Below are 27,118 nucleotides of genomic sequence, written 5' to 3' on the forward strand. Positions count from 1 at the left end.
TTGCTTTAAAACACTAACCCCCCCCCCCCCCACTTTCCCCTAACCCCGACCCTACACCCCCCCCCCCTCGGGCCGTAGTTTGGAGACCCCTGTCTTACACGATCACAACATGAGTCAACATGTCTTCTTACACTAACACTATCTGTCTGGTTTTTAAAAAAATAAAATTGATATCGCTCATGAACATACCGTATCACAATTTTTGACACGTGTGCTACATTCCATTACTCCCATCCCCCCGTCCCCCATTAAAAAACAACAACTTATTGTTAACCCGATGAACATTACTCAGCCACGCACCTGTCAGAACACCCCCCCTCCCCTTTTTTTGTTTAACTTGTACTAGCCACTGTCCTACGTTCATTCAAACATACACAAACGTCACACGCTCTCATTGTTTACACACAAAACCCGTCGTCACACACTAACCCCGTCATCACACACTATCTATTATATTTATTTATTAGTTACCTAAGTTTCATCTCTTTGTGTCTGTATCATTTAGATCACGAACGCGGTAATCAATTTTGCAAAGTACCCCGGACGCGGATCTCAAATGATTCTTAAAACTAGTTTAAAATGCTGAAATAAAGAGCACATAACCCAACACGTTTCAAGTTTTTTATTTTTCTCATTGTCTTAAAACGTGGGCAGATTTGTTTCCAATAGCTCATAGTCTTCTGTTATTAAACAACTCACAAATAAACAATATAAACATACATTACTCTCTTGAAAAACGTTGTTACATAAAATTTTTGTTAAAAGACAAGATGGTTTAAAAACACGAGGTTTATTTTTTCCGATTTTTTACCAACCACCCAAACACAATCGCCTTCTGTGCGTGTGAATTACTGAGAAATTACCATTTTAAGGGGGCGTAACTAGGCTAGGTTTATCTTGTCGATTATTTTAATGGAGTTATTTCGCTTTCGTGTTGACTGAGAGTTTACCATTTTAAGGGGACATGACTAGGCTAGGCTTATAAATCGGTTATTTTAATGGAGTTACTTCGCTTTACATAGAAAAAAAGAGCTTCTGTAAACTATTATTGTGAAATTATCTTGATATTAACAAGAGTAAAGTTCAAACTTAAAACTTTCTGGGGATGGATTGGCATTGTTTGCAAACATCAGCTGATAACATTCTCTGGATGTGTGTGTGATTTGGGAGGGGTTAGAATATTGATGTAGCTTGACCTTATGGGCTGTGTATGATGGAGGGGTTAGAATATTGATGACGCTTGAGCAGAGGCGTAGCGACCCTTCCCGGCGCCCGGGGACAAACTTTTCGATTTGCACCCCCCCCCCTCAAGATTTCGATTTGCACCCCCCCCCCCCTCAAACTTTTGATTTGCACCCCCTCCCTCGAGATTTCCATATGCACCCCCCCCCCTTCAAACTTTCGATTTGCACCCCCCCCCCTCGAGATTTCCATATGCACCCCCCCCCTCAAACTTTCGATTTGCACCCCCCTCAACCTTTCAATTTATTTTTCCAACCCATTTCGGCGCCCCCTAAGGTCGGCGCCCGGGGACATATGTCCCCCCCCCCCCCCGCCACCCCCCCCCCCCTCGCTACGCTACTGCGCTTGAGGTGTGTGATGTATGAGGGGTCAGAATATTGATGTAGCTTGACCTTATGGGCTTTGATCCAGGAGGGGTCAGAATATTGATGTAGCTTGACCTTATGGGCTGTGTGATGTTGGAGGGGTCAGAATATTGATGTAGCTTGACCTTATGGGCTTTGATCCAGGAGGGGTCAGAATATTGATGTAGCTTGACCTTATGGGCTGTGTGATGTTGGAGGGGTCAGAATATTGATGTAGCTTGACCTTATGGGCTTTGATCCAGGAGGGGTCAGAATATTGATGTAGCTTGACCTTATGGGCTGTGTGATGTTGGAGGGGTCAGAATATTGATGTAGCTTGACCTTATGGGCTTTGATCCAGGAGGGGTCAGAATATTGATGTAGCTTGACCTTATGGGCTGTGTGATGTTGGAGGGGTCAGAATATTGATGTAGCTTGACCTTATGGGCTGTGTGATGTTGGAGGGGTCAGAATATTGATGTAGCTTGACCTTATGGGCTGTGTGTGATGTGGGCGGGGTTAGAATATTGATGTAGCTTGACCTTATGGGCTGTGTGTGATGTGGGCGGGGTTAGAATATTGATGTAGCTTGACCTTATGGGCTGTGTGTGATGTGGGCGGGGTTAGAATATTGATGTAGTTTGACCTTATGGGCTGTGTGATGTATGAGGGGTTAGAATATTGATGACGCTTGACCTTGTGGACTTTGATGGAATCGTTAGAACTAAGAACAAAGATTTTATTCTTCATTCTTTTATTCTTACGCCTAATCATCAACATTAAACTGTAAGGATTGTTACATAAAAGTATTTGCGTAGATTTTGAGCAGCGTCCCTTTTACTTACACATTTACATTAACCTTAAAACTATAGTGTTTTAGTTATATTGAGATTAAAAAGTAAACATTATAGTACACACACGTCTATAAGCATAAGAAGAATTGGAAAGGAAGTGATATAGATAGCAGAAAGAACTTAGAGGTTAGGTAGATTTTGCAAATATGGATACTTCAGCCTTAACACTATCAAAAGCCCAGACCGTAACAACACTTACATAAAAACATATAAACATTTGTAAAGCTGCACTGAAGTTTCTACAAATAACTTGTACCATATTATATATGCACCATATTATAAATTCACACATAAACAGCACTAGTAATTTTATTTTATTTTATTGACATGTATAAACAAGTTAGAGCAGCAAAATATTCATTGGACTGTATTCACTCTGGCATGGGATAAAAACTAGGAATACTCAATGTCTTGAAATCTGCAAAACAAAACAAAAATAAATAAATCATATTATCTTTTAAAACAAAGAGTAGCTGGTCACAAAACAATGAAAAATTGTATTTTTACCAAGAATAAAAGAAAATTTTGACTTAAGATATCTCTATGTGAATATATCAAAAACATATAAGCTTGAAAAAAAAAAACTTGCGCTTGAGAGAATTAATAAAAACATTTAAAAACAATTTTCTTTATTTTGTTCTCTGCTTAAAGTGGTTGTTTAACATTGATTATCCAGTGACAGTTTAAAAAAAATTAGTATTGTAGTTTATAAAATATAAATAATAATCAACATTAAATAGCACACAAACAAATCACACAAAACAGTGAAACTTATAGCATTTCACACATCACACAAACATTTGAGAGTTATAGCGGTTCTGTTCACCTATCACAAAAAGTGTAACTTATAACATTTGAAACATTACACAAAAAAGTGAAACTTATATCACACATCACAATGACATGTGAAACTTTTGTCACATATCACAAAGACAAGTGAAACAACATATCACATAAAAAGTGAAACTTATATCACACATCACACAAAAAGTGAAACTAATATCACACATCACACAAAAAGTGAAACTTATATCACACATCACACAAAAAGTGAAACTTATATCACACATCACACAAAAAGTGAAACTTATATCACACATCACACAAAAAGTAGGTGTCGGTGTGATCGAGTCGGTAAAGCTCATGGTTGCTAAACCGAAAAGTTACGAGTTTAAACCCTCGGGCAGATGAGGCTCATTAGCTGGGGAAAGCCACTCTTCTAGGAGAGACAACTCCAAAAAGCAGGCTGAAATTGGAGTCGATGGCCTCAATGGCGCATAACCAGTTGACACGTATCCTTCATTGTGATGGAGGCGTGATCGAGTCGGCAAAAGACCATGGTTAATAAATTTGAAAAAGGCTCGAGTTCAAACCCTCTGGCAGATAAGGCTCGATCCCTTCCAGCACTAAAAATTAAGAACAAAGAAGAAGAAACACAAAAAAGTGAAACTTACTTGCACTTGACACATGTGTAAAAAACTGTCTGACCCTCGTCTGCCGATCGTGTCTGCCTGGTTGTGTAGATCATGATGTCGTGGTTGCACCTGGAACACTGGCGCTCCACCTGATTCATCAAGAATACATTTTTAAATACTAGTTCACCTGGTACATCAAAGGTAATTATTTAAATGGCTAGTTCACCTGATTCATCAAAGATAATTTTTTAAACACTGGTTCACCTAATTCATCAAAGATAATTTTTAAACACTGGTTCACCTAATTCATCAAAGATAATTTTTAAACACTGGTTCACCTAATTCATCAAAGATAATTTTTAAACACTGGTTCACCTAATTCATCAAAGATAATTTTTAAACACTCGTTCACCTAATTCATCAAAGATAATTTTTAAACACTGGTTCACCATATACCAAACTATGGTGAGAAGCTGATTGTTTGCTACGTTGGATCCCCAGCCTCCCCACTTAAAATTACACTATTTTAAGGTGAATTAATTTCAAGAATAAACTCTAAAATAAATTATAATCAGACAATTTTTTTATCCATTAAAATTATTAAACTACAGACAGAATAAAAATTAGTTGCAGAAAATGTTTTTAAGAGCAACTTGTTAGGCTTATTTCAGATCAAATACTGCATTTAATTAACTGAACTTCTTACAGTTGGGCCCTGGAATTCAGGTATCAACTCTTCTTTTATGAGATCTTCTGCTTCTTTATTTTTCTTTTGTTTTCTTTTGGGGGCGTTGAAATGAATGATAAAAGTTTCTGTGACATCTTGGTATTCTGGAGAAAACAGATGTAAAAGAAAAGCTACTAATTTTTTAAATCTGAACAAAAGTTGATGGCAGTTTCCTCCCTTAGACACCTATCAAAACAGATAACAGTTGCAATAAAAAAATAATCAATTTAAAAAAGCAATTAAAAATTATTTTAAACTGAATGGTTTGATTGTTGCAAAATATCTGAGTAAAGTTAAACATACCTCTAAGTGTTAAATGATAGATTAATTTATGCTAAAAAAATTAGTTAAAAAATGACAAACTAAGAGGTAAAAAAAGTCAATGTGATGGAGTAAAAGTTTATTACACTAGAAAGTTATTTTATTTGATCAACTGTTCACATGATTTTAAATTTGTCCCTAAGAATGTCTCTGAGCATATGCAACACTAATGCTCAAGAAGTAATTTGTGTAGATCTTGAGGTCCCAACACAATCCTCTTATCCTAGGTGCTGATTAAGCTTGAGTGGGGCCACTGGATGAAAATTTCCTGGGACCCTTGTATTTGGTTGCTGGGCTACACCTAATGGTTCACCTTTCAGGTTATCAGTTGTGTTCTACCATCTGACAATGTTGTATGACATTCATGTATGGCTAATTTAGTAGCACCAATCAAATTGTTTAGTTTTACCCTACCTTTTTAATTCCTTGCAGCTAGATATTGTTCATACGAAATGATACATGTCTATAGTTTAACCCTTAACCTACCTTTTAAGTTCCTTGTAGCTGGACACCGTGCACATGAAATAATACTTTGTCCAATACTAGGCAGAGGTAGCACAGAGCCACAGAAAGGACAAAACTGTAGATCAGTGGTAAAGGGTGGAGGTTCTGACATTGTGATCTGTGAAATATATTAAAACTCATTAAATAGATGTGAAGGCGTAAATATACATTCAATATATTTCAACAGCCTATTGGTGAGAAGGCTAGTACATTGTTTGTGATCCAACATGATGATTAAACAGAAAAAATAAGGGCTTCAATAACAATTCTTAAAATATCAAATAGGGTTCTTTTAAAAAGTGTAGGTTGGGAAATGTAATCAAGGGATGGAGTGGGCTAGCAGTATAGAGCTAGACTGCTAACCTGTGAGTCTCGAGTTCGAATCCTGATTCAAATCAGTAGACCGTCCCTGACTCAACCCAGCTCTGATGGGTACTTAACTCACGCTAGGGAAAGTAAAGGCGGTTGGGCATAGAGCTGAGCACACTATCTCTTCATATGCCGAGGTCACAGAAACATGTGAACTCTACTTCTATGGCCCCATATATCATCAGATTTGGAAGGGGAACTTTACTTCTACTTTTACAGTTTGACATTGTGTGCCTTATGCCTGTTCTAGTTGGTTACTGTTTTTACACAAGTACACTAAACAAGTACAAGTACTTGTTTAGTGTACTTGTAACCATTGTACTGATTACTATTTACAAAGAGGATTCTTCTTCTTCTTCGTCCTTAATTTTTAGTGTTGGAAGGGATCGAGCCTTATCTTCCAGAGGGTTTGAGCTCGAGACTTTTTTTTTTTTTCCAATTTATCAAACATGAGCTTTGCCGACTCGACCATGCTTCCATCACAATTCTCGTCAATTAAGGATACGTGTCAACTGGTTATGCGCCATTGAGGCCATTGACTCCGATTTCAGCCTGCTTTTCTTTTTGGATTTGCTTCATAGCATTTGTCCAATCAAGAACAAACTACAAGGCAGCAGTTGTTTGATTTTGGAGTTGTCTCTCCTAGAAGAGTGGCTGTCCCCAGCTAACGAGCCTCATCTGCCCGAGGGTTTGAACTCGAGACTTTTCAGTTTAGCAACCATGAGCTTTACCGACTCGGCCACGCCGACCCCTTACAAAGAGGCTTAATATGTTACTCCAGCCTGGGCCTGACCCTTATCCACACCTGTATTCTCCCACTGAGTAAGTCCCAGATCTAGATCTATATGTTGTGTAATTATCTATTAGAGTAAATTACTTATTTAACCCTTTAACCCCTGATATCGCCAAACGCTTCTTTTTTTATATTTGCATCTTTTTGCTGTGGAGTCATGATTTTTGTGTTAATGATGCCTTTGGACTAAGTTATGATGGGACACTTATAATTTAGAAGAAAATAAATAGTAGTAGTGATAATGATATTTAATTTAAGAAATATTAGACATGTGGGACACTTATAATTTAGAAGAAAATAAATAGTAGTAGTGATAATGATATTTAATTTAAGAAATATTAGACATGTGGGTACTTCTAAAATTGGAAATTGCTAATAATAGTAGTTGTCTAGTAGTGCTACGTCCATTACAACAAAGCGTGTTTGCTGTTGGCATGGTTATGAATTAATTTATTTTTGTTCAATTAAGTGTAGCAAAGAATTCATTTTATTACATGTTGTCCATTTTACTTTTGTTTCAGCAATGTATGTCTGCTGTGGATGAGATTTGCTTTGTTCTGAAAATTTTAAAAGACCCAACCTATATTTAGATTATATTTTAAAGAGTGTTGCCCCTTTCCTTAAGAAGTGGGGAGTGAGAAATGCGCAGCAGCCTAGGAGCAAAATGGTTAAAAATGTTTAGGCCTAAGTTTATTTTTTACTGATTTTTACTGTAACCTCATATACTGGTTTACTGTCTAATACACAAGTACAACATTGACTTTTACATTAAATGACAGTACTTTACAGCATTACACACACATTTTACTCTGAATACCACTTAACACACAGTGACTAGTCTACTACACTAGGCTACAGTTCAGTAGAGTAGTGCTGTGACTAGAGACTTACACTTAACACGGTTAATATAACAAACCTAACACCTAATGGTCTAAAACACAGCAGTAAGACTACTATTACTCTATTACTAAAGTACTAAGAGTAAGACTTGCATAGTAATACATGTTACATTCATTAAGACTAAGACTATGTGACAGTGAAGGGTCAACTTACTGAACTTCAACTCAGTATTAACTCAACTGTTAACTTAGAATAACAGTTGCAATATAGATCTAGTTGTTTGTTAGTTGCCTTAGTCAAGTGACCTAGTGCTTGGCTTAGTCTTAGTCAGTCTTAGACTCTTACACTGAAACACTCTAAGGAGTTTTTATTTTTTTTAATTTTTAGACTTAAAAACTTAAAAATTAAAAACATACAATAAATATTAAATAGTAGGCCTATAGCCTATAATTTCAATAACAAATAGGAAAATACTTAGGCCTAAGTAAACTTAATTAAGTTAAAAAAAAATAGCCTCTAGTAACTTGGTAGTGGTTAACTTTAAACTTAAATATTAGGCGTAAGGCGTAATATAAATATAAATAGGCCAAGGCTATTCCCAGCCGGTTGGGAATAGCCGTATTGGGGCTATTCACAGCCGACTGTGAATAGCCCCAATACGGCTATTCAAAGTCGGCTGTCATTTCATGCTAAATACGACTGTGAATAATATCTTAAAATAATAAAAGCATTTATTGTGACTGGGGAATGAGGTATAGATTAAGAGAGCAGTGCTATTTTTATTTTGTTATAAAAAAGTTATTACAATTAAAGTTTAGTTTAGCTTTTAGGCTAATATCAGATACTAGCTTTTGTGTGTGATTCTCACAATGCACAAACCAAATACTTGCTTAAGATCACAGTTTCTTCCAGGCATCTCTACGAAATTTTTTTACCGCCCCCGCCCGAACGAAATGAAATTTATATAATTTATATAGAAAATATATACTTTTAACAGTGTCCGCCCCCCCCCCCCCCCCGAAGAAAGTTTAGCGCCCCCCCCCCCGAAGATTTCAAGTGCGCCCCCCCCCCCCCCCCGGAGAAAAAAGTCTGGAAGAAACACTGCTTAAGATTATAATCACTAGTCATTAGACCTATTATATTGACAATTTTCAATATTATATCACACGAGCCGGCCCGCGGCATAACATACGCCGCTATTTAGTTGTTTCTAATTTTCAATAATTCATAATTTGTGAATTCGACAGTACCAACGCTGACACTGAAAATATTTCTTTAAAACACTATAAGTAGCTCGTTAAGGACCATAACCCCCTACCCCCCCCCTTCCTTCCCTCCCCCCCTTCTCCCCCCCCCCCCCCCCCCTACGTTTAAAATCGTTGGCTCTGCTTGTAAACATTTAGAGTGAACACAGCTCACTAAAACCATGTAGGGGTGGGGAGGTAGGGAGAGCGTTTGCAGCTTGTTTTCTAACGGCTCGAAGAAGAGAATTATATATATAGATAGCTGCTACTGAGGCTACGTAGGTCATAGATGATCAATTATGCACTCTAAATCTATACACTAGAATATAATCAGCTATAATTCACAGTTTCCATCACACTTTTGTGTTTTTTCCTCTCTTTTTTTTTTTTTTGCTGATATGCCAACAATAACGTCACAAAAAAAATTAACAAAAGTAACCCTTCGATGAGTAACTTAAGTAACTGAAAAAATATTTTGATATTAAGATTGAGAGGCATAGATTAAGAGTCATAGTTAATAGGGCATCTGAAGGATTTGAACCCACACCTTCTGGCACGGCAGCCACTCCCAATGACCGCTCGACCACATATCTTCATGCCTAGTTAGGTATTTTTAACATTAAATCTATCAAAAACGGTCACTGTGAATAGCCCCAATAGGCTATTCACAGTCGACTGTGAATGAATAGACACTTCGATATTATAAATAACTTAGATCTAGATTTTAGATCGGATCGAGTAATGAACCGTAGTATATAGATCTAAATTTCTAGTATATAGATATAATAATAGTATAGTCTAGCGACCTAGTCACTAGTCTAACTCAAAAGAAGTCACACTATTCACTATAATTATATAATAATTAAATAGTACTATAATAGTGAAGTGTGCTAGGCCCTAACTAAATAAATTAAATAGTTTAATAAATAGGCCTACTAAAATAGCCTATTAAATCAAGTTTAAGTTCATCACAGTATAAAAGTATATGAATAAGGCTTACAGTTTGATATAGATCTAGAAATCGGTAAAATCTTAGTTTAGCGTCGTAAATTCCAACGTAGCTAGTAATGTGCGATGAAGGTAACTAATGAATATTTCTTTCATTTGGCCATATTTATGTCATATTTTACATAATATAACAGATAATTGAATACCAAATCACAATCCAAGACCAAACCAGTCATAAATATCCTGGAATAAACTTTAAACTACCCCGTTCGAGACAACAATGAGTAAATACAAGCAGCGGCCATGTTTTAAAAACAATAAAATTGTCTATTCGCATGTCTTTTGTGTTGATTTTGTGGTTTAATATGATTGTTTTGTATTGTTTTATTTAATATATGCCGGGGGTCGTCCATAAATGACGTCACACTCGTAGGGGGGAGGGGGGCCCGTAATTTTGTGACGTTGTGTGTGAGGGGGAGGGGAGGGGTTCAGATGGTGCGACATCACACTTTTGCATTTTAAAAAAGCAATGTTACAAAACGAATTTTAGACGTTATTTTGCGTTTTAAAAAACTGTTTTAATACATTGTAATAATTGATTAAAATACTCTATTTTGACAGAGTTCAGACAAGATTTTGGAAAAATATAGCTGTTTAAAAACAATTCAACTGCAATTTTGAGGGGGGGGGGGGTTGTAGGCTGAGGTGTGACGTCATTTTAGGGGGGGGGGGTCTGGCTTTTTGTGACGAAGTGTGACGGAGGGGAGGGGGGAGAGGTAAAAATCGTCAAAAAAAGCGTGACATCATTTATGGATGACCCCCTATATAGTAATTTTTCTTTTTTTAAAATATGGTTGACATGAATGACTAATAGACCTTATCAGACTTTATAGTGTGCATCCAAGACCACAACAATTGTTAGGAGGTCGAATTTTTAAACACTTTATTTGCAGTAAGCAGTATTAGATCGCTCATAAATGACGTCGCTCTTAAGATAGTAATGACAGCGTGCATTATTACAGAACAAACATATGAACATATTGTTTCAGATAGAAATTGTGATTTGTGGTGGGGAGAGGTTGAATAGAACTCAGCGATGTGATTTTGGAGACGGGTCAGGTTTTTTTTTTTCGTGAAAACGGGATGGTTGTGGGAGGAAGACCAGCTGTAGAAGTATGACGCGTCATTCATTGGTGATCCATTTTCTCAGTGGGGACGAAAGAACTATTAAGAAGGGTCAAGAAATGTAAAAAGCTTGCCGAGTCGCATTTCTTGAACCCCGCCTTTTTCATTCCCCCACTTAGCACATCGTCACCGAGTTAACGCTCTCACGTGACGTCATGTAGCGGTACCCGCCGACCGTTAGGCTAATTTTATAGAAAAAAAACAACAAGCACTGCCTTTTTGACGCTTTTGCGACGTTTAACTTGATTACATAAGTTGGTGTTCATTAAACGGCCCCTAACACATCTATCACTCGTCCATTTAAACGTACGTAGTTATTTCTGCAAGCTTGCTGTCTTGAAACTTTCGGCCCTTTAAAAATGTATTAAGCTCTCACCGTATAGAACTAGACTACCCATATTAAGCTCCAAAAGAAGATTGGTGAAAACAGCATGGCCGTCCGATTTTGAAGTGCTCTGCGCTTTATAAAAACCACAATAAACGATAAGATGACACTTATTAAAGTAAATTATAGCTCTGAATCTTGATACATTAAAAGTGATATTCGGAAATTAAGAGCCAGACAGTCAACATGATATTTCAATTTAAGTCCAAGAAAATAAATTTCCTCAAAGGATGGAACATTAATAAATTTTCGCGCAGTTTAGCGAAATTGAATTTAAGTATTTACGTCATCTTACAAAGCGCGATAGCCTACTGGTGCTCTAACGTGGCCCATGCTAATGGCCGTATTCCTAACGCCCCGCATTAGACGCGGCTTATTCGTCGGCAGGCATTTGGTGGCAAGCCTTTTGGACGGGGATAATGTGTTGCGGCCGTTTTGCCGAATGTCTTAAACTAGCAGGCTTGCAACATTTGTGATGATTCGTTTTATACTAATGCTTATATATCGTTATTTTGATTGAACAAAGCATTATAGAGGTTCTCCGTCAATCACCTAGGTATGTTTCCCCGTTCACCTCCCTTCATGAGACCTACACGTCATAAATTGCAAAGCCGCCTGAGTTGACGTCACAAATCTTCACTCACTCCCGTAGCAAATCATATGTGACATCAGTTATGGACAACCCCATATCACTCACTTGTGTACTTGATATTGACAATCTGACAACAAAGGATAACCAAAATGTGTCTGGCAGGTGGAGACTTGCGATCGACCATAATGACAACACGCACTTAAGGGGTGGACTGGCTCATTGTTTTAGATGATGTTTTACGAGGGAAGCTGGTGGATATTACATTTTGTCTCTCTGTATATATAAATGATGACAAACATTTAATGTTGTCAAAATTATGGTTAGAGATCTTAGATAAGGCAGAGTGAAGCGTATTTTTTTACATTATGACTTGTTGTGACATTGACGACAAAAATATGACGGAGGTTTGGGTTTAATTCAGGTAAAGAGAAGTAAAAAAATGTCATAAGTTACGATAGAATTACTTATTGATGAAAAGAAAAACCTGAAATGAAAATAGTGAACATTCAAACAATAAGAAAAAACTCATAACTATTTAGTAATAGTAAGATCAAATAAACATTAGTAAAAAAAAAAACGTGATTTAATACATGGATACAAGTTGCATCTCACAATGCTTCTAGAATTAATAAAGTTGTTTCTTAGGAAATTCTAATTTAAAAAAAAATGCTTTGTAATACGGACTACACAACAAGACGATCATATTTAAATACATTTTCATATGAATAGAAATTAAAGGGAAGCTACTCTCAATAACATTTTCTTAAGATGGCTGCTGTTTTTAATAGCAAATTTACTATCTCGAACAGGGTTGATAAAAATTAATTTCAGGATATTTAAATTGATTTAACCATCAATGGTGATCTATTATTCAATTATCTATAATACTTTATCAAAATATACGAAAATATACTCATATTTAATGACATATTCATTAATTCACTCTCTCCTACATTACTAGTTTTGGCCGAATTTACGACGCTAAACTAAGATTTTACCTAGAAATCTAGATCTTTAAATTGGGACCTAGAAATCAAAAGAAGACTATAGATTCTAGATCTAGTCAGTAGTGTAGTCTGGACACAGATCTGTTTCGAAACACGGCGTGTTGTTATAGTCGTGTATGCATTGTTATTGTTATATCTTTTTTGTAGTTATTTCCCTTGAATTAAAGTTTCCGGAGGTTCTCACGAAAACCCACATCGCCCACATATACATTAAAATGGTAACTGTCCAAGAAAAGTGTTTTGAGTAGGCCTATGCCTAATTTAAAAAGTAATTATTTGAAATAATCTTTCCTGATCTCAATCTTTGTGATGTCATTTTGGCGGAGAAAACGGGAAGGTGGGTCTTGTTTTTTTTTACTTCTCGTATACATAGTAGCCTATTGAGAAAGTATTGTAATCGTGCAAACAGTGCCGGCGCCAGGTTATTTAGTGGCAAGGCTAAATATGCCAGAAAAGCATTTTAAAATTTGCTTTGGAGAATGAAGGCTAAATTTAAAAGTCGGTCTCATTAAAATTAATAGAACTTCTAAAATATCAGCCCGGAGGTCACAAAAATGAATTGGAGGTTGTAGAATTATTAGTTTTATCATTATATGAAGAAATAAATCAAATATTGCATGCACTTTTTAAAATAAGACACGACTTTTGAATGACAACCAAATTTATTTATTTTTTTAAACCACGTGACCGCTATTTGATGATCACTAGTGGGGAACTCTGGGTACATGGCCACTTAAAAAGTCTAACTTATTTGTGGTTTTCTTTACGTTCAAGCTTAAGAAGAGTTGTCATGGAGAGGTGTGTTGGCCATGGCAGTGAGTGTCAATAAATATTAAATTAAGTAATTTAGTTTAAAATGAACTAAAAACTTCAAAATTAGTGCCTAATGGATTAAATATGAATGTCTATCATTCAGTAGTCATGTTTAATTTGAAATTTGGGTAAATTCTAGATTTAGTAAGAAAAACTATGTTAGACAGTGTTAGTCACTGTTAGTATACTGTTAAGTGTTAACTGTTAGTGTTAGGCCTAATAATTTTTAATTTAAAAAAAAATAATAAAAAATGGCTAGTGAACCTATGCCAAGCCCTTATTTAATATTTATTGCCTATTATTTAGTATTTAGTAGACCTACTTAAAATAATACTAAAAGCTAGTAGATCTAGAACTAGATCTAGTTCATATTTAAAAGTTATGGACCTAATTTCAATGAAGTTTTTTTTTTATTATAATAAAGGTTCTATCATTTACAACTTACTTAAGCATATTTTTTTTTTTCTCCTAAAGACCAGGCTGAATCCCTAACAAAACAAAATAATAATCAATTAAGATACATGGACTGGACTTTCTTTTTTACAGGCCTAATCAGTTATGAAATATAAATTGAAATTACTCTAGCCTTTAGAAAGATGAGCAATCCATCTCCTGTATCGAATGGTAGCGGCAGCTCCAGAGGCTACGTCAGGGGGCAAGGAAATCAGCGTCGAGGATGGTGGAGAGGCCGTGGTAATAACTATCGTGGGTGGAGAGGAAACAACTACAATAATAATAGAAGAGGAGGCAGAGGAAACTTTGGTAATGGTAGGTGGAAATGCATTTCATTTAAATAGATCTAGTGGTATGACATACTTGACGATTAAGGTTAAGACATTTTTAATTAATAAGTCAATTGACGATTATTATATTTTTAAAGAATCTCACCATCACATTTTATTATTTTTTATTAGGTTTTCTTTTGTTCTTATTTCTAACTATTTGTATTGATGTAATTTTTTTAGCTACACCATCAAGCAGTGGAGCATCCAGTCTGATGGAATCTCAGCCAAGACAGATCAGGCCTGAAAAAGTGCAGACTGTGCTCCATGTTGCTTCCCCCTATGCTGGCTGGAGCATTTACTTCCCAGACCAGGTTTACTCTGATCATGCACCCGTTGTAGAAAAGGTTCAAGTCTTTGAGAAATTCTTTGTTAGCTGGAGCAAGCTGTATGACTGGGTAATTACATTATTATAAGATCATTATGCTTTCATATACTGTAATTTAATTTGCATTTAATTAAGCATATTGCTAGTGTTGAAATATTAGCTATTACAAACAGATTTATGTTGTTATATACCTATAGAAAAATAAGCTGACCAAAATCATTAAAGAACTTTTGGGGTCGGCATGGTCGAGTCTGTAAAGCTCATGGTTGCTAAACCGAAAAGTCTCGAGTTCGAACCCTCGGGCAGATGAGGCTCGTTAGCTGGGGACAGCCACTCTTCTAGGAGAGACAACTCCAAAATCAAACAACTGCTGCCTTGTAGTTTGTTCTTGGTTGGATAAAGGCTATGGAAGTAAATCCATAAAGAAAAGCAGGCTGAAATCGGAGTCAATGGCCTCAATGGCGCATAACCAGTTGACACGTAATCCTTAATTGTGATAGAAGCATGGTCTAGTCGGCAAAGCTCATGGTTGATAATTTAGAAAAAAGTCTCGAGTTCAAACCCTCTGGCAGATAAGGCTCGATCCCTCCCAACACTAAAAATTAAGAACGAAGAAGAAGAAGAAAGATTACAGAACAGAATTAACTAAAAATGTACTAATCAATGTTTTATTGCAGGATGAGATTGAACAAAAAAGCTTTTTTACTGTGGACTATAAGGAACTATCTTCAGATAAAGGTCTTTAACATGTTTTTCTTAAATTTTATTTCTTGTTTTATTTAATAAGTTACATATCCATGTTTTTTTCAAGACACATGTTTTAAATTTGTTATGTCTAGAATTTGTGTAAGGGATTTTAAAATTTCTTTTTAAATTTTATGTATCTTATACTGACTTCCTCTATGTTTTGCCAGGTACTTTCTGACATTTAGATGATTTTAATTAGGGTCTAGGAAAATGAAAATTTTTTTGAAGGAAATTTTAAATTACTGTTGAACATTGTTCTATCTGTACAGTTATTAAGGATAACTACATCGATTTGGAATCTGAGCTTCGAGACTTGCCAGAAAAAGTGCTTGCTTGTATTGGACTTGCTATGCATCAGGTAATTGTGAGAATTAATTTGAAGAATTGTAGTATCAAATCTTTTTAATGATTACTTGCAATGATTGGTTTTTTTTTTAAATTTTTTTTAATAATCATCAGAATAGTAAAGTCTCTGAATAGACAAATTTTGTAAATATTATATGACTGTTCTATCAGAGAAACAATAACATAGCTAACTATCCATTCCATTACTTTTCTGTATTCATAGACTTATTGGTGTCTTTCAGTCTACTACTTGTTTCTTGATTTGGTACCCCTCAACCACTTCCTCTGTTGTTAAATTAATATTCTTCTCATGTTTGACACAGATTGTATCACACAGCCACCAGCAGGAGGCAGTTGCAGTGGTGGAAGAGCTCGGTGGATCCAGAGAAAGCATAGCTAGCTACTGTGCACCCTTTATTCAGCCCAGGATCATCAACTTTGGGACCCCACTTCCATTGAAAAGTTTTAGAGCCAATTGTTATGGTAATATAATATCCTTTCATCGTTTACAATAAATGCTCAAGACACATTAGGGCAGATGAAGTAGAGTTCATCTGTTTTATTGTCCTCTGCGTATAAAGGGATAGTGTGGTCAATACTATGCACAGCCAGTTTAGTTTTCCCTTACGTTAAGTAGGCACCCATCAGATTTATGAACTCAGGAAAATCCTATGGATTTGAGTCTGGGATCCTATTCCGAGATTTTCTGCTCTACCCCCCAACCACGCTGTCCCTGGAAATACTTGCTTCATTCCTTTTTCAAAGAACTCTCTACAGAATATTTTATAAAATAATAAAAAGAATAAAATTACTTAGATTCTTACCTAAATCAAATTCTATTGATGTTTGTGGTTTATTAATTTTATAAAAACTGTTTTCAGAGTCTAAATGAAATTTTATCCAAACATTTTGTTGTAGGTAAATTTGTCAGTGTTAAGGGTACAGTTGTTAGGGTGGGCAACATCAAACCTTTGTGTACTAAAATGGCATTTCGATGTGCTAACTGTACGTATGTTCAGGTAAATTTCTTCCAAATTTTTTTTTTCTTCCCTAATTTATTCTCTGATATTTAAAAAATCTTAAAATTAAAATGTAACCCTCTAGCTCAAATATCTGATTGTTGCAATTATCATCAGCTGATTAAATTTATTCCTCAACGTTAAGCTGTGTGAGATTTTTATGAAATAATAAATACCGTATTATGATATTTAGAAGTATAAAGAAATTCTGAATCAAATTAGTGGACTCTGTTTAATTTTGTTCTTGAGAAAATGTAAAATCAGTCATAAATGTCTCTAGAGTTGCTATTCAGTGTTTTTAAAGTAGGTCCCAAAACATCTAAAAATTCTCTTATTTTTCAGGCCATTACTTTGCCTGATGGAAAATACACTGTTCCGACAAAGGTATTTTATGTCTACAAATATTATGTAAAATATTAATTGAATAAAAAATAAATGTTATGTTTGTTTCTGGGTGGTAAAAAAAGGTACTGTATCACCTTATGAACTAAGTATCAGTTTCAAAAGATAAAACATTTGCATTCCTGAAATATTCTATAAATCATATATATATAACCCTGATTTAAAACTAAATTATCTTCTTATTGCTTCATCATTAAAATACTAATTTTAATACAGAATAATAAATATTTAAATTAAAATTTGTTGAAAAAAAAACTCTCGAAGTTTGAACATTTTATTAAGGATGACACATTATTGATAGGATATACTATACTGAACACATAATTCACAAACATGGAACTGAAACTAGCATAATCATTATTCATTTTTAAGTAGTAATGTTAATTAAAATTTTTTTAATCATGATAGCTAATTTGACAATTGCTTTTGTCTCAGTGTCCAGCAGATGAATGCAGAGGTCGTACATTCCAGTCTTGTAGAAGTGATAAACTAACAGAGACTATAGATTGGCAGACTATCAGGTAACTTTCATGCTTTAAGTCTAATAAGCTTCTTTATCTAATAGACAACTATTGGGATGTTAAATATATTAGTGCACATAGTGCTTGTCTTTTCAAAATACGTAAATGTTGAAAACAAAGGGAAACTGTGATATAGAATTACATTACCAAAAATAACAAATCATTATCTCCACTAATAGCTATTGGTTTAAAACATTGTTTAAATTATAGTATTTTTGTTTTAAAATTTTACTAGAATACAGTTTTTATAATACAGCAGGTTAACTAAGAATTCACTTTTTTCTCCCTGATATTGTAGAGTACAAGAAATCATGCCTGATAGTCAGAAAGAAGCAGGACGGATACCTCGGACAATTGATTGTGAACTGACCAGAGACTTGGGTTTGTGTCATATCATTTCTCTTTTGCATTATTGATTGTCAATGCCAATTACAAATTTGTAATGCACTTCTGTGCTGGAATAATATAATTTTGACTTGTTTGTTGCAGTTGATTCTTGTGTGCCTGGTGACGTAGTGACAGTGTCAGGGATTGTCAAGGTCAACAGCGTAGATGAGAGTAAGATTTTGTTATACTAATTACACAACATTCTCACTTAGTCAAATATCAGCTATGAAAGACACTACTTAAGAATAATTTACTGTGTTGAAAAAAATTTCTTTCATCTACATTACATTTACTTTAATGAGTTCCTTATTTTAACAAATAATAAGTGTGATTACGACAGTTTTTTTTTTTAAATGTAAGTAAAACACAAATTGACACAGTGTTTGTTTCATCAAACTGTTGTTGGTTTACAAAAAAATTATTGATTTGCTCCAGCATTGGAAAATCATTGTGAGATTTTTAGCCATATCTAAAGTAGAATGGGACATCACATAAGTTGGTTCAATTGTTGACTCTTAATGAATCCATCAGGTCGAGGAAAAAATAAAGACAAATGCATGTTTCTCCTCTATCTCCATGGCAACAGTGTAAACAATAGTAAAGGAAATAAACGTAAACTTGGAGATGGCGGAGAAGGCTCAGGCTTGGCCATGGACTTCACAATGAAAGAGTTGTATGCCATTCAGGAGATTCAAAGTCAGGAGAATTTGTTTCAGCTCCTTGTGTCGTAAGTTGGATTTTAAAAATATTTTGTTCAATATTTTAATTAAATTAGTATGTATACTTTTTGAAATCTTTATTATTTGCGTCATTTTATTAAGACTTGTTTTTATAGTTGATTTTTTTTGGTAATTAGGAAATTTTCTTTTTCAGGTCCCTTTGTCCTAGCATTTTTGGTCATGAGGTATTTTGAGGTTTTAATAAAATTAGATTTCTAAACATTTATATTATTAGATTTGATTAAAACATATTGTACCCATAGAGTTATATTATTTTGGCCTGATTCCGTCGATGTATTTTAATATAGAAACACCTTTTTTTTTCAAAAGATGGTTAAGGCTGCACTCATACTTTGCTTATTTGGAAGTGGTCAGAAGTTTACAAATGATAAGGTATTCTTCTTAAATATTGATTATGCTATGCTTCTGTGTAGCTGAATACTTCTATCAAAAAATTATCCGTATTGCCATACTATAGAAAAATGTACTTATTTGGTATAGTTTTTAAAACAGTTACTGTCTATAAAAAAAAATTGCTGCCATTTTAAAAGCTGTAAGTTTCTATGTACTTAAATGTTTTTCCCTTGACAGAACAGGATACCTATCAGAGGGGACCCTCACATTTTAGTGGTTGGTGACCCAGGTCTTGGTAAAAGCCAGATGTTACAGGCAGCTGCATCAGTGGCGCCACGCAGTGTCTATGTGTGTGGCAATACTACAACAACTTCTGGTTTAACTGTAAGTCTTAGGGGGAACAAAATTCATGTATTTTACAAATCAATAAGTAATTACTTTTTTTTAAAAAATTGTTGGTGAGTAAAAATAAGTTTATTCCTAGTAACTGTAGGGACAGGTGACTTTGGACAGTAATACATGATTGTTTTTGCACAGGTAACTTTGTGTAAAGAAGGAGGGACAGGTGATTTTGCTCTGGAGGCTGGGGCCCTTGTTTTGGCTGATCAAGGCTGCTGTTGTATTGATGAGTTTGACAAGATGGGTTCTCAGCATCAGGCACTACTTGAGGCCATGGTGAGATTTCTTGGTCTTTTTTTTTGCCTAAGGAACCTTTCAGTTTCTCAATACATCACATTTTTTTCCCATGGTGCCAATTTTGTTGGCAGTTAAGAATTGTCATTGTTGCTTTCTATCTATTTTTGCACTTTAAATTATTTCTGCTTGACTCTTGATGCAGATAAAACTCTTGTTTGGTAATACTTTAGCAAGTAAAACTCTAGTATGCAAAACCCTCCTTGAAAATACTTAGAAGTTTGCTGTTGATAATTTCCATCAACGATTATTTTATACTTATAAAAACATAGATAACATCGTATCAACAATTCTTATTTTTGCAGTTAATGATTAATTATTATTATTGAGTGCTTCTTGTATACATGAGTTTGACATATTGATTTTGATAAGTAATTAAAAGGTGATTAGTGATAAAAAGACAAATATTACATATATTTTTATTTGACTGGATATAGGAGCAGCAGAGTATCAGTATAGCTAAGGCTGGCATTGTCTGCAGGTCTGTTACCATTTTTGTTACATTAAACACTGGTTACTGTAACTTGGCATAGTTTAAGGTTGGTTAGGTTTTGTTGGTAACTTTAAGCCAAATTATTTTTTACATTAATTGACAGTTAATGTAGAGAAATAATTATTTAAGGTTGATTAGGTTTTGTTTGTAACTTTGAGCCAAATTATATTTAAATGTCAGTTAATGTAGAGACGGATAATTTACAGTTCATTAGGTTTTGTAGGTAACTTTGAGCCACATTATAATTACATTAAATGCCAGTTACTGAAGAGCTATAATTTAAGGTTGGTTAGGTTTTGTAGGTAACTGAGCCAAATTTCTTTTTACATTCAATTCTAATTATTGTAGTGGGTTTGTTGTTTTTTAGCTTGCCAGCAAGAACCTCAATCCTAGCTGCAGCTAACCCTGTAGGTGGACATTATAACAAAGCCAAGACAGTGTCAGAAAATCTCAAGTATGTATGCTTGTTACTAAATGGTATTTTGTGTGTTAGCTGTCTTTTGTTCACGTTCATACATTTCGATACCTTCATACTCCACACTGAAAAATTAAACGTTACTGTAGTCTGTTTATATGAGCCACACTGCTGGAATCATAATGCTATAGTTATTCCCAAAGTTTTGTGATCTTTGTATTAAGTATTTAAGTATGTTTTCTATTATTAAGTCTAAATGTTTATGTCAACAGCCTCTCTTATCTAACATATTCATCTGGTTTTGTTCTAGGTCAATAATTTATTTAAAGGTGGACTTTGGTTCATTAAAGTAGAATATAAATTGTCTATACAACACTGCTAAATTAATAACTTAATAGGCTTTTTTTTTTGTTCACTTACAACAAAAGTGATATTCATTTATAATAAAGTGTTCCATTACCGTTAAATAGTATTTTCTAACTGCTTGTAGTGTTATTTGATATATAATGTCACATCTGCACAGAATGGGGAGTGCCCTGCTGTCCAGGTTTGATTTGGTTTTCATTATGCTGGACAAGCCTGATGAGGTCAGTGTTACATTTTGAGTTAATCAATTCTTTATAAGTCTACGAACAATATCAGCATTACAAGTTTAGTTAAGTTTATTTAGAGTGAGTTGATTTAGAGGATTGAGTATAAGGTTTCCCTTTTGTTAAAGTTTTATTGAGGTCATAGTCATAGTTTTTAATATTATGGTTAAAAAAAAGGTAACAAAATATATCAGTTTATCAATAATGTCAAAACTTTATTTCTGAAGGATTTAAACATAAGCTTTAAGTATATATTTAAGCAATATTTTCTAATATTACCTTGAATAAAGAATAAATTGTTTACCTTTTCAGGAAATGGACTGTGTTTTATCAGAGCATGTGATGGCTCTACATGCAGGTACTAAAAGGTTTGTCTTTTGAAAATATTTCATTTTTTTTTATTCCTAAGCTTCTGGTACAGAAAATAACCAGCCTAAAATGTAGCATCGCTTTATTCATTGTCATTTGACTGCTAACCTATAAGTTGAGTTACCAGATTGGAGTCAACAGAATATCCTAGTCTCAAGGGTACCTGAATCATTAAGGAAAGTAAAGGTGGCAGGGCATAGTTCTGACCACATTATCCTTACAGATACATGGAAACAGGTGAACTCTACTTGATCTGCCCTATTGACCATCAGATCCAAAAGAGTAACATAATCACTCATCGATGAAATGCATAATGCGATAATCATTGTAACGCATACTGTGATAATCCCTATTTGTAATGCATACTGTGATAATCCATATTTGTAATGCATACTGTGATAATCCCTATTTGTAATGCATACTGTGATAATCCCATATGTAATGCATACTGTGATAATCCCTATTTGTAATGCATACTGTGATAATCCCTGTTTGTAATGCATACTGTGATAATCCCTATTTGTAATGCATACTGTGATAATCCCTATTTGTAATGCATACTGTGATAATCCCTATTTGTAATGCATACTGTGATAATCCCTATTTGTAATGCATACTGTGATAATCCCTATTTGTAATGCATACTGTGATAATCCCTATTTGTAATGCATACTGTGATAATCCCTATTTGTAATGCATACTGTGATAATCCCTATTTGTAATGCATACTGTGATAATCCCTATTTGTAATGCATACTGTGATAATCCCTATTTGTAATGCATACTGTGATAATCCCTATCTGTAATGCATACTGTGATAGTCACTGTAATGCATACTGTGATAGTCACTGTAATGCATACTGTGATAATCACTAAATGTAATGCATACTGTGATAATCACTAAATGTAATGCATACTGTGATAATCACTATATGTAATGCATACTGTGATAATCACTATATGTAATGCATACTGTGATAATCACTATGTAAAGCATACTGTGATAATCACTATGTAAAGCATACTGTGATAATCACTATATGTAATTTTTTTTTTTGTAATGCATACTGTGATAGTCACTATGTAATGCATACTGTGATAGTCACTATGTAATGCATACTGTGATAGTCACTATGTAATGCATACTGTGATAGTCACTATGTAATGCATACTGTGATAGTCACTATGTAATGCATACTGTGATAGTCACTATGTAATGCATACTGTGATAGTCACTATGTAATGCATACTGTGATAGTCACTATGTAATGCATACTGTGATAGTCACTATGTAATGCATACTGTGATAGTCACTATGTAATGCATACTGTGATAGTCACTATGTAATGCATACTGTGATAGTCACTATGTAATGCATACTGTGATAGTCACTATGTAATGCATACTGTGATAGTCACTATGTAATGCATACTGTGATAGTCACTATGTAATGCATACTGTGATAGTCACTATGTAATGCATACTGTGATAGTCACTGTAATGCATACTGTGAACCAAGAATATATGCATGTTCTATGTAGTGTTAGTAAAAATTAACACAAACCATTCTGTCATTCAAAGCAGTTTATGCTGCATAGTGTTTTATCTGACTGCTTATATTTGATCCCAGAGCAACGCTGCCAGTTAGGAATGCCCTTAGTGAATCTCGGATTAGCTGGGAATTAGAGAAATCACTCAGTGAACGACTGAAGTCTGCTAGATCTGAGGAGACTGACAACATTCCACATCAGCTTCTAAGAAAGGTTGGTGCTAGTTAACTACTCAGTCCTTACTTTATTCAAAGGGTGTTGATATATGCATTATATATGGTCAAGTGAAAAATGAGTACTTGATAAAATCATTTTTTAAGCAAACACTGATTGGACATCCATCTTATACAAATGTGAAGTAAAAATTTTTAAAATTGATTTACAATTTTAACAGTTATTATAAAGGAAACAATTGTATGTTCTTGCAGTATGTTGGCTATGCCAGAAAATATGTTCATCCTAAAATTGGCCCTGAGGCAGCTGCTGTCATTCAAGTTAGTTTTTTTTTCTATTAAAATATATAAATGCAACTAGTATTAGATTTTTTTAAAGCTCACACCATGTTCTAAGTTACTTACGATGATTTTCAGGAGTTCTACTTAAAGTTACGCCGCCAGCATCAAAGTAGGGATAGCACACCCATTACAACACGCCAGCTAGAATCTTTGATAAGGTGAGTTCTTTAGGGGTAGGCATAACTCAAGCCTGTAAGCAACAACTAACTTGATATTCAATTTGTCTTAATATATTTAATTTATCTTAAATATAAGCAAATTGTAAAATAATCTCAGTTAACTTAAAAAGCCCATACTTTAGTATTTGATCCAGAACGCGACATAACTGCTTCTTGTAAACATCACATAAGGTATAACTATAAGTTAATCAATAATCATTCTGTTTGTGTACAAACCAGGTTGACAGAGGCCAGAGCCAGGCTAGAGTTAAGAGAACTGGCCACCAAGGCTGATGCTGAGGACGTTGTGGAGATTATGAAGCACAGGTTATTTTTTCCCCAGTTCTCTTGTGTTTAATTAGGATAATAAAAGAAAAGATAATGACTTGTTATTACAAAAGTAAAATAATGAAACCAAAATGAAATTGTTTGCTGTAATTTCAATGTGGGGTGAATGAATAGGATCATAATAAATGGAAACTCTTGTGATACCTCTGAAATGTAAATAATCCCCACAAAGTCTTGAATCCTCAACTTGGGAAGATTTTTTTTTGGCATTAATAATTTTTAAAAGTAACAATGCCCTTTGTTGAAAGTTAATGGACTTAACAAAATGAGAACTAAATTTTTAAAGATAGTAATTATTTTTTTTTTATTCTAGCATGCAAGATGTTTACTCAGATCAGTTTGGCTTCATAGACTTTCAACGATCTCAGCATGGTTCAGGAATGAGTGGCCGCTCTCAGGTATGCAACATTTAATGCGTGGTTCAACTATTCTAATTCTTCTGGCAATAGAATACCTTCTATCGCCAGAAGAATTTGAATAGTTGAACTACTACAGAATAGATTATGAGCTAGGTACCATGGTACTACACTAGGTCATCCCCATGATAAAACCATGTTGTTTGATGAGCATGGCTGTATTATTTGCCAATCGAGCAGTTAGTTGAGTATGTTTGATTAAATACACTTGGCTTATAATCTTGTCCATACATTTCAACATTTTTTTTAATGATTTTAATAATTAAAAAAACAACCAACAGCCCAAGAAGTTTGTATCAGCCCTGCAGAGAGTTGCAGAGCAAACATACAACAACATCTTCACTGTCCAGCAGATGAGGCAGCTATCAAAGGTACACTCAATTGTTGATTATATTTCTTTTGTAGTTGTCCATTTTTTTAATTAAATCATTAAATATAAATTTAATTTGAACGTTGGTTTTAACATAGACATTTCTATTTAAAACAGCTAAGGTGAAGTTAAATTTTTAATTGTGTATTTTGCTTTTATTGAATAATTATGAAGTTAGATTTTAACGACTGTTATGAAATTGTGAGGACAGATAAAATAATCAAATTTGTTCCATAATCTACAAGAGAAGATTATTGTTTCGCTTGTAGCATGTTTAGATTTACTTACCTCCGCTACTCTGTTTAGGTACCTGTTAAAGCTGAGTTGACTCTTATCTTTATACGTGCATGTTTGATGGATAGCACTTAATTTAAAATTGACACACATATAAAAAAGGCAATACTGTGTTACTAATTCTAATAAATATTAAGCTACATATCAAAGTGCTTATTATTCAGATTAAATAATTATCATACTTTTTTTAAAAATTTGCATTTTAGGACATTGGCATGAACATCCCAGACTTTGAAGGATTTGTATTGTCTTTAAACAACCAGGGGTTTCTGCTAAAGAAAGGACCAAAAGTTTACCAGCTTCAAACATTTGGCTACTAGTCTTAAATCTCAAGTTCATCTAATCAAACTTGTTGTTTGGCTACTAGTCTAAAATCTCAAGTTCACCTAATCAAACTTGTTGTTTGGCTACTAGTCTTAAATCTCAAGTTCACCTAATCAAACTTGTTGTTTGGCTACTAGTCTAAAATCTCAAGTTCACCTAATCAAACTTGTTGTTTGGCTACTAGTCTTAAATCTCAATTTCACCTAATCAAACTTGTTGTTTGGCTACTAGTCTTAAATCTCAAGTTCACCTAATCAAACTTGTTGTTTGGCTACTAGTCTTAAATCTCAATTTCACCTAATCAAACTTGTTGTTTGGCTACTAGTCTAAAATCTCAAGTTCACCTAATCAAACTTGTTGTTTGGCTACTAGTCTAAAATCTCAAGTTCACCTAATCAAACTTGTTGTTTGGCTACTAGTCTTAAATCTCAATTTCACCTAATCAAACTTGTTGTTTGGCTACTAGTCTAAAATCTCAAGTTCACCTAATCAAACTTGTTGTTTGGCTACTAGTCTAAAATCTCAAGTTCACCTAATCAAGCTTGTTATTTAGCTACTAGTCTTAAATCTCAAGTTCATCTAACCAAGCTTGTTATCTGATCCTTTGAATGACCACTGGCTCTGAGAGAATCTTGATGAAAATCAAGAGTGCAAAAAAGGGAAGGAATCAGGAATAGTGAAGTTTGCATATTGCAAAGCTGACCATGGGTTTTTTCCAATATTCCTTTGGCTGAAAATTTTATAGCCTACAAATCTTTTCTGTTAACAGTAAACATATCTATTGATTCCTGCTGACAGGGTTCCTGGTGACCCCTGCTGATGTAAACATCTAGGGACCCCCGGCTGACATAAACATGCAATAAGCATAGGTAACATGCATGACCTGAATCATCTGTGTTTAAATCTATTGAAATTTACCTTCTGTTGTAAATAAAATGTAAAATTTTGTATTTCAAAAATTAGACAGCAAAAATATGACCTGTTGACATGTCTCAGTTTCAGTAAAAATTGTTAAGTTATTTGTACATTTTGATTCGTTGTGATGGTTTGTTATAACTCTCAAACTGCTTATTTCTGTTAATATTGTACATTAATTTTGGTTGATATCATAACTTTGATATTTTTGTTCTAAACAGCAATAAAGAAAAACTAATCTTGCATATTGTTTTTTTTTTTAGAACATTTATTTTAAGTTTATTATTAGCCTAGATCAGTGATTTTCTTTGCACAATGTATGTATCTCTGATGACAATGCAAAAATGTCATTTTTCGAACTAAATTAAACAGAACATTATTAAAATATTAATTTTGATATTACTAAGACTAATTATGTATTCGATAACAAAAAGGGAAATAACTAGGTGGCACAAGAGATGAAGAGGAATTACAGCACAAT

The 27,118-nt window shown here is 34.3% G+C and overlaps 2 protein-coding genes across 4 annotated transcripts; one reads left to right on the plus strand and one right to left on the minus strand.

The window, feature by feature from the left end:
- Window positions 1–2,582: 2,582 nt before the first annotated feature.
- Window positions 2,583–12,896, minus strand: LOC131955986 (DNA-directed RNA polymerase I subunit RPA12-like). 3 transcript variants are annotated; one of them, XM_059320325.1, is made up of 6 exons: window positions 12,762–12,896; window positions 9,654–9,667; window positions 5,390–5,525; window positions 4,562–4,686; window positions 3,895–4,004; window positions 2,585–2,858 (listed from the first exon to the last, which is right to left on the minus strand). In XM_059320325.1, the coding sequence occupies exons 3-6, from the start codon at window positions 5,517–5,519 to the stop codon at window positions 2,834–2,836; spliced, it is 390 nt and encodes a 129-aa protein (XP_059176308.1). In that variant the 5' UTR covers window positions 5,520–5,525; window positions 9,654–9,667; window positions 12,762–12,896; the 3' UTR covers window positions 2,585–2,833. The 3 variants fall into 3 exon arrangements, with proteins under 3 accessions (XP_059176307.1, XP_059176308.1, XP_059176309.1); XM_059320324.1 differs by lacking the exons at window positions 9,654–9,667; window positions 12,762–12,896 and adding an exon at window positions 9,201–9,247 and having other exon boundaries at window positions 2,583–2,858; XM_059320326.1 differs by lacking the exon at window positions 9,654–9,667 and having other exon boundaries at window positions 12,790–12,896.
- Window positions 12,897–13,228: 332 nt separating this feature from the next.
- On the plus strand, window positions 13,229–25,879 carry LOC131955987 (DNA helicase MCM8-like). Its single transcript, XM_059320328.1, has 27 exons — window positions 13,229–13,585; window positions 14,169–14,351; window positions 14,549–14,763; window positions 15,371–15,431; window positions 15,710–15,798; window positions 16,109–16,268; window positions 16,704–16,804; window positions 17,147–17,188; window positions 17,642–17,727; window positions 18,026–18,108; window positions 18,217–18,285; window positions 18,646–18,841; window positions 18,988–19,018; window positions 19,164–19,226; window positions 19,425–19,571; window positions 19,725–19,862; window positions 20,318–20,361; window positions 20,741–20,827; window positions 21,312–21,375; window positions 21,691–21,746; window positions 23,378–23,510; window positions 23,726–23,791; window positions 23,888–23,970; window positions 24,211–24,297; window positions 24,632–24,716; window positions 25,016–25,105; window positions 25,605–25,879. The coding sequence occupies exons 1-27, from the start codon at window positions 13,420–13,422 to the stop codon at window positions 25,716–25,718; spliced, it is 2,739 nt and encodes a 912-aa protein (XP_059176311.1). The 5' UTR covers window positions 13,229–13,419; the 3' UTR covers window positions 25,719–25,879.
- Window positions 25,880–27,118: the final 1,239 nt, after the last annotated feature.

Source organism: Physella acuta, unplaced genomic scaffold, assembly GCF_028476545.2.
Source record: "Physella acuta isolate Inbredline_101_S28 unplaced genomic scaffold, ASM2847654v3 ptg001120l, whole genome shotgun sequence".
NCBI classification, from domain to species: domain Eukaryota; kingdom Metazoa; phylum Mollusca; class Gastropoda; family Physidae; genus Physella; species Physella acuta.